Genomic DNA, 14900 nt, shown 5'->3' with positions numbered 1-14900 from the left:
TAATACTTTACCTATTAATTGGGAACTGCCCCAGATGAAAGGAAGGAATTGGAAGTCGTCAAGGCCCCATACCCCCTGGCTGCCTGCTGGCTCCATTCGATACGTTTTTTGCAATTTTCGCATCACTTGCAGGTACCTGTAGTTTTAAAGAAGGTAAAAAACTTGGTTTGTTTGCATTATTTTTGATTTTTTGCAGCTTTGACTCAATTGATTATACTGGAGTTTATCAATGCTCTTTCATTCATATACAACTGAACTTTTCAACACGTCTTTCTACTTGTTTCAAACCTTGTGTCTATCCAGCTTACCATCAAGTTTATCTGTGCCATTTATCTCAACAATTTCCTGCAGCAACATGTCCACATTTATATCACACTCTTGATAAAGGCTTTTCTCCTGAACACCATACTGGAGAAACTCACCAGATCAAACAATGTCCTTTACGGCACAGGGAGAGCAGCAGCGGCCCCGGCCCGGGCGAAGGGTTGACGGCGGCGGCCCCGATACGGGCAGGAGCAAGGGGGAGACGGCGGCCCCGGCCTCGGTCGTGTGAGGCAGGCGGAGGCCCCGGTCCGGGCAGGGAGTGGGAGGCGGCGGCCCCAGTCCAGGCACAGGGAGAGCAGCAGCGGCCCCGGCCCCGGTCCGGGCGAAGGGTAGACGGCGGCGGCCCCGATACGGGCAGGAGCAAGGGGGAGACGGCGGCCCCGGTCCTTTATATAGCAAAGGTAAAAATACACAACTGATGTTTCGAGCTTAAGCCCTTTATCAAGGTATGGAAAAATGTCTGCAGGCATCCGAATAAAAGAGGTGGGGGGGGGGGGGGAGAAAGCATGGTCACAAAGGCAGGAGTAAATACATGGAAAAGGGAGGGAGGGGAGAGCAGCAAGCAAGGGGAGGAGGGATGGCTGGGTGAATAGAGAGGGAGAAGAGAGAAGGGGGAAGGGAAGCGGGGGTGGGAGAGAAGAGCAGGTTAGCAGAAACTAGAAAAGTCAATATTAATACCATCTGACTGGAGAATGCACAGGCTGAAAATCAGGTGTTGTTTCTCCAATTTAAAGATGGTCTTGGTAGGATAGTAGACAAGGCCATGTACAGACATGTGAGAATGGGAGCGTGACACAGAACTGAAATGGTTGGCTACTAGGAGGTCTCTGTTTCTGGTGCGGTCAGAGCGCAAGTGCTTCACAAAGCGGTCTTTCAGTCTGCTCCCAGTCTCCTTGACATAGAGGAGGTCACAAAAGGATCACTGGATACAGTAAATCAATCTGCAGATATACATGAAGTGTTCCTTCACTTGAAATGCGAGTTTGGGGACCTGGACTGTGGTGAGGAAGGGGGTGTGGGCACCTCCTGCAGCCACAGGGGAAGGTGCGGAGAGTGCGATTGGTGGGAAGGATGAGTGCAAATGAGTACCATCAAACTCACTCAAGGGTGGTGCTGCTGTGGTCTGACGCACTGACCCCTAACTTGCTGAGGCCAGACGACAGCTCTCAGATTCCTTCTCTTACCTACCCCTCCCAATGGATCCTACCACGGCTCATCAAGTCACTGTCTCCGACACCATCTTCAACCTCCACCTCGGGTCACCTCCCTCACATGGCTGCAACCTCATCGTCTCCCATCCCCGCACTACTCATTTCTACCTTCTAGCCAAAATACATAAACCCAGCCACCTGGGTAGATCCATTGTTTCCACTTGCTCGTGACCCACTGAACTGGTTTAATCTTATCTTGACTAACTTTTCTCCCCTGGTCCAAACCCTTCCCCCCACCCTCCCCCTCCCCACTCTTATTCAGATGCCTGCCAACATTATTCCATACCTTGATAAAGGGCTCAAGCCCGAAACATCAGTTATGTATGTTTACCTTTGCTAATAATTGATTGATAAAAGACACTGTTTGACCTGCTGAGTTTCTCCAGCTGCTTTCTCTTCAACCATCTGTCTACAGATTTTCATGTTTTACTTTTGAAATTATTTGTAACTATCTTGATTTATGATTCTTGACTCCCTCAACTTGAAATATTTTATTTCCATTTTTCCTCTCAAACTCAAATGTTAGCCCTATTAGTTATTCTTATGATCTTTTCCAGAGAAAAGGCCAGGCTTTTTCAAACTTTCCTGAAAGTTTTAGTCATTCATTAGAACATCATCTTGCAATTTTTCCAGAGATACTTTATTCTACTTGAAATGTGTAAATTAAATGTGCTCAAGATCCAAACAAGACTACGTGTTTAACATAACTTCTAAGCTTTCCAGCTCCATTCCTCTAGAAGTGAATGTCAGTGCCTTACTTTTGGTGAACCTGCATTATTACATTCATTGATTGTGTATCCATAACTCCAAACACTTTGTGCTTCTCCCCTACTTCAACATTTATTTTCCATGGAGAATAAAGGTTCCATTATTGTCAGGTAATATTACATTTAGAATGTAACATACATGAAATTCTTTAACTTTTGACTACCGTAAGGCAGACAGAATCACCACTTTGTCCACCGCGGCCTCCCCTCCAATGACTGACTAGTCTCGTGCCTGCTTAGCTTCCAAGATCAGACAATCCCAGGCGCATTCAAATGTGGTCAACATAATCCTGCCAAAATGCGCATCGCTATAGTCTATATTTTCAACCAATTTGCCAATTAAATACCAATTTTACCAGTAAACAACGTGGCCTCCCTCTCCTTACGAATCCTTAAAACTTATTTTATCATCACCATTTATGACCCATGACTGAGCATCAAGATTTATCTAATTTTTCACTTCTGTGGAATACCTTGACATATTTTACTATGTTAAAGATGCTATACAAATAAATTGGAAGATAATTTGAAAATACAACAATGGTATATAGAAATGAATAAATGTATTCCATTAGAAAAAATAACATATAGTTTAAGAAATAATATTGAAATATTCGAACAAATATGGGAGCCTTACATTAAACACAATAGCGAAAACCTACCGGGGCCAATCACTACCTAAGTTAACGGAAGGAAAAGGAAATGAAAAGAATGGACTCAGTGGAATTTCTGGTGTATTTTTATTGAATGACAACATTGTCTGACTGGTTTAATGTATCCTAGATTTTATACCTTAAATGGACGGGAGGGGGGAGGCAGGGAGGGTGGGATGGGAGGAGGGAGGGGGGGGGGAGAAAATGGCACTGTATATGTGTGAAAAGGAAAAAGTGTGTACCATGGTTAATGTGATTTATGGTGTGAAAAATAAAAAATTTTAATTAAAAAAAAAAGATGCTATACAAATCAGTTTTGTTACACTCACAAGAGTGAAAGTGAAGACGTTTTCTCCAGCACCCTCCATTAGATTCAAACTTAAAGCACCATGCAATGGTTGCACTTTAAATCACCATCTAAAGGTGATTGTGATATCAATAGTATAACTGAACTCACCGATCAAACACACAAAATACAATGGCAAGCTGATCATCCATTTTCAGAACTCCAATTTTACAAAGGCAGCAGAGAAATGCAGCAAATGCAGCCTCGTGACCTGTGTAAGAGGGAAAGACAGAACAAGTCAACTGCTATGACCTCATGACAATGGAAGTTAAAGGAAGAGAGACAGGAATCACTGGCAGAATGTTACTTTCTATCCAGCGTAATGCTTATGGTACCTGGTCCACGTGGTTATGCTGCATAACTGATCCTGGATAGTGAAACGAGTTTATTCACAATGGAGTGTAACTAATCTTGTTCATATCTGCTCTTATTACCTCCTATGCTGCATACTGAAACCCGTCCTCACAATAACTCTTCTGTCCAGCCCAATGCAGTTACATCCATTTTTAACTCACCAAATGAGCTAAAAGGGAAAATCAGAGTCATCCAGCACAAAGCTTGCCCTTCGGCCCAATGCCCATGCTGATCTAGTTGGCATTTTGGCCTAGTTCCATTTACCTGCATTTGGTCCATAACTTTCTAAACATCTGTCCATATGTCAATGGAAATTCCTTTTGAAATGATTGCAGAAAGTTGGCACACAAAAAGTATCTGAGAATTATTTAAAGTTTAAGGGGTTAATTCCCCAATTCACAACAGTGAAGCCCGGACACTCCCCCAATGAGAAAGATAAAATGGGGCAAGTCTCCCATTGTCTCCACATGCCTCCCAGTAGCAATATTCTGGATCATCTTTCTCCCAAATTATTCCTCAATATTATACTGTGCTTTCCTGGTCAACATCCATAAAACAGATGTATAATCTGTTTTTTTATAAAAATAACATACAAAACTAAATCCTATTTTTATCACTTGAATCAAAAAATGCTTCTGTCAGTGCAGCACTCAAAGGTCACAGATAGCTCAAGAATTTCCCTACACACCTGTTCTCTGGTCACCCAGGCAGAGCAGAAAGCAGCAGGAACTGGAACAGTAGCTCAATACATTTTGGCAATGGTTCAGCAACAGTGGCCTTTACTGACAAAAAAAGTGGCCCTGTACAGTGGCCTTACATGGCAAATGCTAAATCTTTGAGATGATTGTGATCCAGATTGGATTTTAAGTTAGAAAATGAAAACTATTGGCTGAAATGGGATGAAAAACAGGGAGGGAAAATTAGATTTTACCCCTTTAAACTGAGAAATTTAAAGATATGTTTTAAGAGCTAATAATAATGAGACATTTGATAGAATAGAGTAAAACTTTCCATAATAGAGGAGTTTGTAACCAGAAAATACAAATTTTCAAAGGGATAATTTTTTTAAAAAAAGTTATTGTGAACTGGAATTCATGGTCTGAAAAGCCAGTGAGTGAAAACAGATATAATAGTTGTATTTTAAAGGGATTTGATAAATATCCAAAAAGAAATAATTTCACAACAGCAAAGCACAGGATAACTTTAAAAAAAACCCAGGCTAAACAAATAAGTAATCTCATACAATTTTTCTGTGAGGAGCCAAAACTTTGACAGCATCTTCCAGACTCGAAATCTCCACCACCTATAGGACATTTTGGAATCCAAAAGTGCCTTCTCAAGACGGTATCTTTTCAAGGTTGATGTTAATTTTGTTGGCAATGCCCAACTTCCAGAAAAGAACTCTGAAATAAGATACAGTGTCTAATTTCCAGTATTTTCTGCTTTTAGTTTCGACATGAATCTAGCTTGTTCTCTGGTCTCCCTCTGAGTGCTTTCCTAATAGCATTATTATGCCAGCTAATAACGGTAGCTCTTTACAAATCTCAAATGACAAGGCTCCCATTATCACATAACACGCCAATGGGTTCAGGGAACTCCAATCCAACAAAGAATTGTTTGAAAGGAAAGAGGTTGCAAGACGCCATTTGACTCATATTAGATCACCCATTCAGTAACTCCCTCATAGCTCCAACTACTTTGCAATTATTACAAAACCTTCGTCTCCATCTCTCCATGTGCAGTCTATTCCAGACTGATCATGTGAATTAGCTTCGCAATCACCAAAGACCCACACCACCCAGCACATGCTCTGTTTCACTGCTGCCATCAAGAAAGAGGTAAAGATGCTACAAGACTCACACCTCCAGGGTCAGGAACAACAGCTAACCCTCCACCTTCAGACTCCTCAACAACAGTCAATCAGGGACTCATTTAAGGACTCTTACTTGTACACTTTACTGATTTTCTCTGTTCTATCTTTATTGCAGTTTGTTTAAATTTGTTATAACCATATAACCATTTACGGAGCGGAAACAGGCCATGTTGGCCTTTCGAGTCCGCACCGGTTCACTGATTTTCTGTTTACAGTTCTTTTGATTGCTTACATGTTCACATTGTGTGCAGTTTATTTTTTCCATGACCAATAAATGGTAATTCTGCCACAACCGCTGGAAAAAGGAATCTCATGGTTGAATGTGATGTCATGTATGTACTCTGACAATAAATCTGATCTGAAATCTCCCATGGTTAAGTTGGTATAGCATTTTCATCTTTATGGCTGTGGATTTGAAGCCCACCACAGATGTGAGCTCATAACCTAGACTGTTATTCCCAGTGTATGAATAGGAAAATAACTATACTGTTAGAGATGGTAACATTAAACCAAGGGGCCATGTGCCATTTCAGATGGACATAAAATTACCTCATGAGCATTAATGGAAAATGAGTGAGCAAATTCTCTTGGGGTCTTGACCAACTTGTATCTATCAAAAAACAACACTATAACAGATTATCTGACCATTATCACTTGGTGTGTGCATAATTATGGCAATGTTTCCAACATTACATAGTAACTGTATTTCCACAAGTTATTTGCTTTCAGAAAAATTGTACCTCTTCTATTTTGTATTAAGAATTAGGTTGCGTAACTTAGAGGTATGTGAGTGAAAAGAAAAACTCTGAAAACCACTGATCTAGAGTAACAGCATTCAGCGTTGAAATGCACACAAGGAAGAATTCTTGCCTCCTTTTACTGAAATTGTTGACAGATTGGAGTTAGTTTTACCAACACCACTCATCCTCTGGTACCTCCTTATCAGGGGTTATTCTTTAAAATGTGAGCCTAGGCAACCAAGCAGCAGCAGGTTAATCTAATATAGTGTTGTCACAGACACTTTCCACCACCCATTTAAATTGACATGTCCAAAAGGAACATTCCACAAGGTCTGCAAGAAAGCAAACACAAGAGAAAATAATGGCTGAATTTCCTCCTCTTCTGACCTACCCAAAATCAAATTTGGAATCTTTTCAGTCAACAACTTAAAAGTCAGTAAGCACCCTAAAGAACTTCCTTTTTAAAATAATGTTTATCATTATTTGACAGGAAGTCAATATCACTGTTAATTCCAGAACTTTTGCTCATCCTAAATGGATCTTGAAGTAACTTGGTATGTCATTTTAGAGGCTAGCAAAGAGTCAACAATTTTACTCTACAACAAACTTATCAGATTGCAGGTTCATTCCTAAAGTTCATTAGTGAATCACTTGTGTTTTTAATGACAGTCTGATAGGTTACCAATGACATGAGCTCTTTATTGCCAGTTTTTTTAATTAACTGAAATGAAGTTCTTAGCTGACAAAGTAGGATTTGGACTTGCGTTCCTGAAATGACAACTCCAGGATTAATGGAGTTCCTTTACACTTCCCACACACAAAACCGAAAACATTCCAATTTGGAAAAATAAGCTCTTCTCAGAATTATTGTTATCAAGATAACTATTAATCTCTGCTATCAGCTATGGGAAGAAAATGTGCTCAAGGATGTTAACTGTAAAACACACGTTGTACAATTCCTTACACCATGAGTGGGAAAAATCATGACAGATGTGAAATAAAAGTAAAACTGGAGGTTTAATTATCTCACATCCCTTGCCCCTCTTTGTAGAGGCATGGATCATATGAACATGTGCTAGACAGCAAATCAGTTCACACTTTCCATCAAGAAATGAAGTTAAACTATTTGTAAATTTATTAACTTAATTCATGCAGTAGAAGGAAATAAAGCACCTACAGTAGCAGTTGCTTTAGACGCAGAGAAGGCCTTCGACAGAGTAGAATGGAATTATTTGTTCAAAGTATTGCAAAAATTCAGTTTACCGGAGAAGTATATTAATTGGATTAAAGCATTATATAAGGGACCGTTAGCGAAAGTGAGAGTAAATGGACATGTATCAAAGCAATTTAACTTAAGCAGGTCAACGCGGCAGGGATGCCCACTATCACCTTTATTGTTTGCGCTAGCTATAGAACCACTAGCAGAATTGATAAGAATAGATAATAATATAAAAGGAATAAAAATAAAAGACAGGGAATATAAAATCAGTCTATTTGCGGATGATGTTATAGTGTACTTAACAGAACCAGAACTATCAATAAAAGAATTATATAAGAAATTGAAGGAATATGGAGAAGTGTCGGGTTACAAGATAAATGTAAATAAAAGTGAAGCAATGCCTATGAATAATGTGGATTTCTCAAAATTTAAGAAGGAATCTCCATTCAGATGGCAAATGCAGGCAATAAGATACCTAGGTGTACAAATAAACAAAAATCTAGGCCAATTATATAAACTCAATTACAATCCACTACTGAAAAAAATTACAGGACGATTTAGAGCATTGGAAAGATCTTCCACTAACACTGATAGGAAGGATAAACTGTATTAAAATGAACATTTTTCCAAGGATATTATACTTATTTCAGGCATTGCCAATACAACTGACAGAAAAATTCTTCAAAGAGTTAAAGAAAATAATAAGGAAATTTTTATGGAGAGGGGGGAAACTGAGGATAGCACTAGATAAATTAACAGAATGGTATAAACAAGGAGGCTTACAATTGCCAAACTTCAAAAATTATTATAGAGCCGCACAATTAAGATACCTATCAGATTTTTATCAAACAAGGGAAAAACCAGACTGGACGAGATTAGAATTAGATAAAATAGGGGAAAAGATACCTGAACACATATTATATAAATGGGACGAAAAATTGGTACAACATAGAACTTCTCCAGTATTACATCATCTCCTCAATATTTGGAAGAAGATACATGTAGAAAGAAATAAAACAAATTATCAATTACCAAAACTAATACTGACGCAAAATAAGCTACTCCCTTTTACAATAGATAACCTTTCCTTTAGAGAATGGGAAAAAAAAGGGATTAAAAGAATAGAAAATTGTTTTTCAGGAAGTAGATTCTTATCCTTTGAACAAATGAGAGATAAGTACAATATAACTGGAGATACAGCGCTGGCATATTACCAACTGAGATCCTACTTGAAGGATAAATTAGGAAGCAATTTGAGTTTACCAGAGGGAAGTAACCTTGAATATGTGATTACAGATACAATGTTAATCAAAAGATTTATAACAAATATGTATATTAAACTGCAAGAAAAGGAGAATGAGGAAACAAATGGTAAAACTAAACAAAAATGGGAACAAGATTTAAATATAAAGATAAAAAAGGAAACATGGGAGAAATTATGTTCTAGAACGATGAGAAATACAATAAATACGAGGCTACGTATGATACAATATAATTGGTTACACAGACTATACATTACACCGCAAAAGTTAAATAAATGGGACCCAACAGTATCTGATAGATGTTTTCGATGTAAAAAAGAAATGGGAACAACAATTCATGCAATCTGGACATGTGAGAGAGTAGAAAAATTTTGGGATGATCTCAATCAGATATTAAATAAAATAACAGAAAACAATATACCAAAGAATCCAGAGATCTTTCTCCTAAGTAACATAAAAAACAAAGAATTTGGAATTGATTTGGAGGATGCACAAAAAAGATTTGTTAAGATAGCCCTAGCCGTAGCAAAAAAATGTATTATGTCAACCTGGAAATTGGAAGATAATTTGAAAATACAACAATGGTATATAGAAATGAATAAATGTATTCCATTAGAAAAAATAACACATAGTTTAAGAAATAATATTGAAATATTCGAACAAATATGGGAGCCTTACATTAAATACAATAGCGAAAACCTACCGGGGACAATCATTACCTAACTTGATGGAAGGAGAAGGAAAGAAAAGAATGGTCTCAGTAGAATTTCTGGTGTATTTTTGTTGAATGACAACATTGTCTGACTGGTTTAATGCAACCTAGATTGTATACCTAAAATGGATGAGAGGGGGGGGTGGGGGGGTGGCCTGGGAGGAGGGAGGTGGGGGGGAGAAAAAGTCACTGTATATGTGTGAAAAAGAAAAAGTGTATATCATGGTTAATGTGATTTATGGTGTGAAAAATAAAAAATTTAAAAAAAAAAAATAAAAAAAATAAAGTTTAGTGGGTTGCACCCAAATTCTGTTGGCAATGGAGGAATCATGGTGTGTTACGGCTACTGTCACAATATGCCTCAAGAGATACTGAGAAAGGTTTAGGTCTGCTGAGGTGAATTGTGCCGGAAAGTGCTTGAGCCACTTTGCCAATGGGGTTGATCTCTCCCAGAAATGTGACCTAGCCTGGGTAAAATGTTTTTGGTATGCACAATTTGGGTGAGGAAAACATTAAATAAAACAATGAACCCAATTTCAAACCTCAAAAAAAAAAAGAAATGAAGTTAAACAAATGAAACTTTACAAGTAGCACTGAAAACAAGAAAAGCATTATTTTTTTAAAAAATTTATAAGTCATGAGAAGCATTGAAAAGTTGAATAATCCTCGCCCTTTTCCCAGGGTAGGGAAGTCTAAAACTCGTGAGCATAGATTCAAGATGAGAGGGGAAAGGTTAAAAGGGACCAGAAGAACAAATTTTTCACACAGTCAGTGGAAGCTGAAGAGACGCATGTAATTATGACATTTAAAAAACATTTGGACAGGTGTTTGGATAGGGAAGGTTTAGAAGTATATGGGAGAAATGTTGGGAAATGGAGCCATCTCAGGTAGGCAAAAGGGCCAAAGGGCCGGTTTCCATACTGACAGGAGCTGAATTACTCTATTATTCAGCTCCTGTCTGAAAAGCAATGTAGACATGTTCCAGTTCAACTTTTGTTGCAACAGTTCTACAGCGGGTGTCATCTCATTGGTTCTACACAAAACCCTGGACAGTAGAGGTGCCTTCATCAGGATGCTATTCATCGACTACAGTTCAGCATTTAACACCATTGTCCCCTCAAAATTGATCAGCAAACACCAAAACCTGAGACTCAACACCCGACTCTGTAATTAGATCAAGGATTTCCTCAACTCCAGACCACAATCAGTGAAGATTGGTAAGAACTTCTCCACAATCGCCATCAGTACCTGAGCACCACAGGGCTATGTTGTTAGCCCCTGCTCTATTCGCTTTACACCTATAACAGTGTGGTTTGGTACAACAATAATGCCATCTGCAAATTTGCCAATAATATGGTTGTGGGTTGAATAAAGAAAGGTGATGAGTCAGCATACAGGAGGGAGATTGAAAACTTGGTTGAATGGAACACCAACAACAACCTTGGACTCAATGTCACCAAAACTAAGGAGTTGACCGTTGACTTCAGGAAGGGAAAACCAGAGGTATACAATCCAGTGATCAAAGGTGGAGAGGGTGAGTAAATTTAGGTTTTTGGGAGTCACTATCTCAGAGGATCTTTCCTGGACCCAACACACCAATGGAATCATGAAGAAAGCACATCAGCCCCTCTACTTCCTCAGGAGTTTGCGGAAGTTTGGTATGCCACCAGAAACCCTGGCAAATTTCTACAGAGGTGTGGTGGAAAGTGTGCTGACTGGCTGCATCACGATCTATTATGGGGACATCAATACCCCTGAGTAAAACCCTCCAAAAGGTAGTGGACGCAGCCCATGACATCACAGGTAGAACCCTCTCCACTATCAAAAACATCTACAAGGAACGCTGCCATCGGAGAGTAACAGCAATCAAGAATCAACACTACACAGAACACGCTCTGTTCTCGCTGCTGCCATCAGGAAAGAGGTGCCACAAGACTCGCACCACCACATTCAGGAACAGCTGCTACCCCTCCATCAGACTCCTCAACAACAAACTCAATCAGGGGCTGATTTAAGGACTCTTGTGGACTTTGATTTTTTTTCTATTCTCTCTGCATTATAGTTTGTTTACATTCATTATCTGTTTACAGCTCTTTATTTGTTTGCACATACAAGCCATGCAATTTTTTTTCACACTAACAATCAGTGGTATTTCTGCCTGACCCACAGGAAAAAGAATCTCAGGGTTGTAAGTGATATCATGTATATATTCTGACAATAAATCTGAAATCTGAGATTGTCACTGATGAACATAATTCACAACCAATGCAAACCATTTTGTTACAGCACAGCCTCGATTTAAATTCCAGAGCTCATAATGTGAAAGTGAGGCAATGCGGAGGCTCACATCACTCGTGGTGAACGACCCCACTTGTATCACTGCACGGGCAGCAGCAGCGAGAAGATGGCACTGTCCGGGGAACTAGTGATTTAGGCCAGAGCGCGCGCCTCAGGCCAGCATGGTGTCGTCACCGCCAATGGGGGTGGGGGGGGGGGGCAGAGCTCACACCGCCCTTAAAAGGCGCGCACAAATTTTGAATAAACAGTTCGTTTGAAACCCCCAACGTGGTAGTGGTGTGTTTCATTCTGTGTAGCAGTTGCTACATTGGTGACCCCAGCAAGTCCAAACGTTTTTCTGGCCTCCTGATATGGACACAACAGCAATCAACGTGGTTGCGGTGAAACTTCCCCACTTCTGGACGCATCGCCCATGTACTTGGATCAGGCAGGCAGAAGTGCAGTTTTGCCTCAGACACATCATCTCAGACGCCACTATGTTCTACCACTTTGTGACCACACTTGATGAAGAAACCGTGGCTAGGGTGGACGACCTCATCCACAACCCACCGGGGGAAGGTAAATAACTCGCTTTCAGAAGCCTCCTCTTCCATTGGCAGCACGCCACCAGGCTCCTATACCTGGACGGTCTGGGTGACAGAACCCCATCTGCCCTCATGGACGAAATGCTGGCACTGGCAGAGGGCCACAGGCCCTGCTTGATGCTTGAACAGGCCTTCCTTCGGCAGATGCCGGAGGACATCCAACTCCTGCTGGCAGATGAGGATTTCTCAGATCCACGCAGAGTTGCAGCCCGCGCAGACATCCTCTGGCGGACCAAGCGAGAAAACGAGGCCAACCTCAGCCAGATCACCCACCAGAACCCAATTGGCCACAAGTGCCTCCAAGCACAAACCGAAAGAACACCACCCCATCCAGTCTTCCTACCATCAATGCTGGGGGCCCAAGCCCGCAAGTGTAGGCAGCCTTGTTCGTTCCAGGGAAATGACCTGGCCAGCCGCCATTAATGGCTGCGATGGTTGGCCGCTCAAACAGCCTCCTGCATGCGATTGATAAGTCCAGTGGCCGGCGTTTCCTGGTAGACACCGGAGCAGAACGGAGTGTGCTTCCCCCGACCGCCATCAAGACCACCACCCGCACACGGGGCCCAAACCTACAGGCAGCCAACAGATCCTCCATCAAGACTTTCGGCACACGCAGCACACAGATTCAGATCGGCAAGGACAGGTTTCGCTGGAAGTTCTTACTGGCCTCAGTGGGCACAGCGCTGCTGGGAGCCGATTTCCTCTGGGCGCACAGCCTGTTGGTGGATGTCAAAGGCAAGCAGTTGGTACATGCCCACACATTCCAATCCATCCGCCTTAACTCCACAGACGCGTGTGGCCCAGGAATAGCTGCCATCAGCACCCCCAAGGATGAGTATTTTCACATGCTTGACAATTTACCTGCCATCCTGCAGCCGCAGTTCACTTCCGCCATGCCCCAACATGGAGTCTGCCACCACATGTCGACGCGACCCAGGGCCCCCCTCCACACCAAAGTCAGGTGGTTGCCCCACGAGAAGCTACAACTGGCAAAGGAGGACTTCTCCCAACTGCAGGAGCTGGGGATCGTCCGCAGGTTGGATTGCCCTTGGGCCTTCCCCCTCCACATGGACCCAAAGGCTTCCAGGGATTGGCACCCATGCGGGAAAAACTGTCGCCTCAATGACGCGACCATGCCAGACCGATACCCAATCCCACATATACAGGAATTTACAACCAACTTGCATGGCGCCAGAGTTTTCTTGAAGGTCGACCTGTTATGGGGTTACTATCAAATCCCAGTCTACCCCAACGACATCGGCAAGTCCACCATCATCACCCTGTTTGGCCTATTCAAGATCCTGCGGATGCCCTTTGGCCTTAAATATGCGGCCCAGACATTTCAACGGCTGATGGACGTAGTGGGCAGAGACTTGGATTTCGTGTTTATCTACCTTGACGACATCCTCATCATCAGTCGAGACCACCATGAGCACAAGGTCCATCTCCGTTCGGCCTCACTGTCAACGTGACCAAGTGCCAGTTCAGCAGGGAGTCCCTGCAATTCCTGGGCCATACCATCTCCACAGATGGGGCCACCCCAGCACCCGAGAAGGTCGCAGCCATACGCCAGTTCCCGAAGCCCGACACCCTCAAAGGTCAGCAGGAATTCACCGGGATGGTCAACTTTTACCACCGCTTCATCCCGGGGATGGCTCACATCATGAGGCTGTTTTTAACACTGATCGCCGCCAAGAACAAGACCCTGGAATGGACAGAAGAGGCCGAGAACACTTTCACCGCGACGAAGGACGCCCTGGCGAGCACCATCCTACTAGCCCACAAGCAGCCTGATGCCCACACCGCATTCTCAGTGAACGATTCAGCCAGGGGGCGTTCTGGAGCAATTAGTCAACCGTGCCCACTTACGTTCTTCAGCAAGCACCTCCAACCCCCAGAACTAAAATACAGTGCCTTCGACAGGGAACTTCTGGTTCTGGCCCTGTACCTGGACATCAGACACTTCCGGTACTTCCTAGAGGGCAGGGCACCGGCACCTCAAATCAGCTCTCATGGCTCACCTCACCAGTCCCAACTAGATGGATGAATTGTCCTGCTCAGCATCAGAACAGCTCTGAAAGAAGACCTACAGGTATCGTCCGCGGAGTTGGTCTATGGCCCACTATTGTCGCTACCCAGGGAGTTATTTGGCCCAAGCATTGGTTCCACGACCAAGAATCAGACCTTGCTGGCAGACTTGAAGTTTGAATAGACAGTTCATTTGAAACCCCATCGTGTTAGTGATGTGTTTCATTCTGTGCAGCAGTCGCTACAGCAACCCAATTGTTTAATAAATACTCCCATCTAGTGGTCAGTCATGGAGTGACACATACTATGGCTTAGTATAGGAGAGAATGAAATCATAAGGAGCAAGAGTAGACAATCTAGCCAGTTGAGCCAGCTCTGCCATTTAACAAGATCATGGCTGATCTGGCTGTGGACTCAGCTCCACTTACCTGCTTGTTCCCCATAATCCCCAATTCCCTTATTCTTAAAATCTGTGCCTTAAATGCATTCAATGATGCAGGTTCTACTGCTTCATTGGGTAAAGAATCCC

At 42.2% G+C, this 14900-nt stretch overlaps 1 protein-coding gene across 3 annotated transcripts in view; it reads right to left on the bottom strand.

Moving 5' to 3' along the window:
* The window catches only part of ptpa (protein phosphatase 2 phosphatase activator), a 67329-nt gene that overhangs the window by 33375 nt on the left and 19054 nt on the right, over positions 1 to 14900 (bottom strand). For all 3 annotated transcript variants that reach the window (XM_069919550.1, XM_069919566.1, XM_069919556.1), the window contains 2 exons: positions 3413 to 3512; positions 12 to 136 (listed from right to left, as the gene is read on the bottom strand). In XM_069919550.1, the coding sequence (XP_069775651.1) occupies positions 12 to 136; positions 3413 to 3512 (225 nt within the window). The remainder of the gene's footprint in view (positions 1 to 11; positions 137 to 3412; positions 3513 to 14900) is intronic.

Source organism: Narcine bancroftii, chromosome 1 (genome assembly GCF_036971445.1).
Source record: "Narcine bancroftii isolate sNarBan1 chromosome 1, sNarBan1.hap1, whole genome shotgun sequence".
Taxonomy (NCBI): Eukaryota; Metazoa; Chordata; class Chondrichthyes; order Torpediniformes; family Narcinidae; genus Narcine; species Narcine bancroftii.
This window is presented reverse-complemented; position numbering and strand designations above follow the sequence as displayed.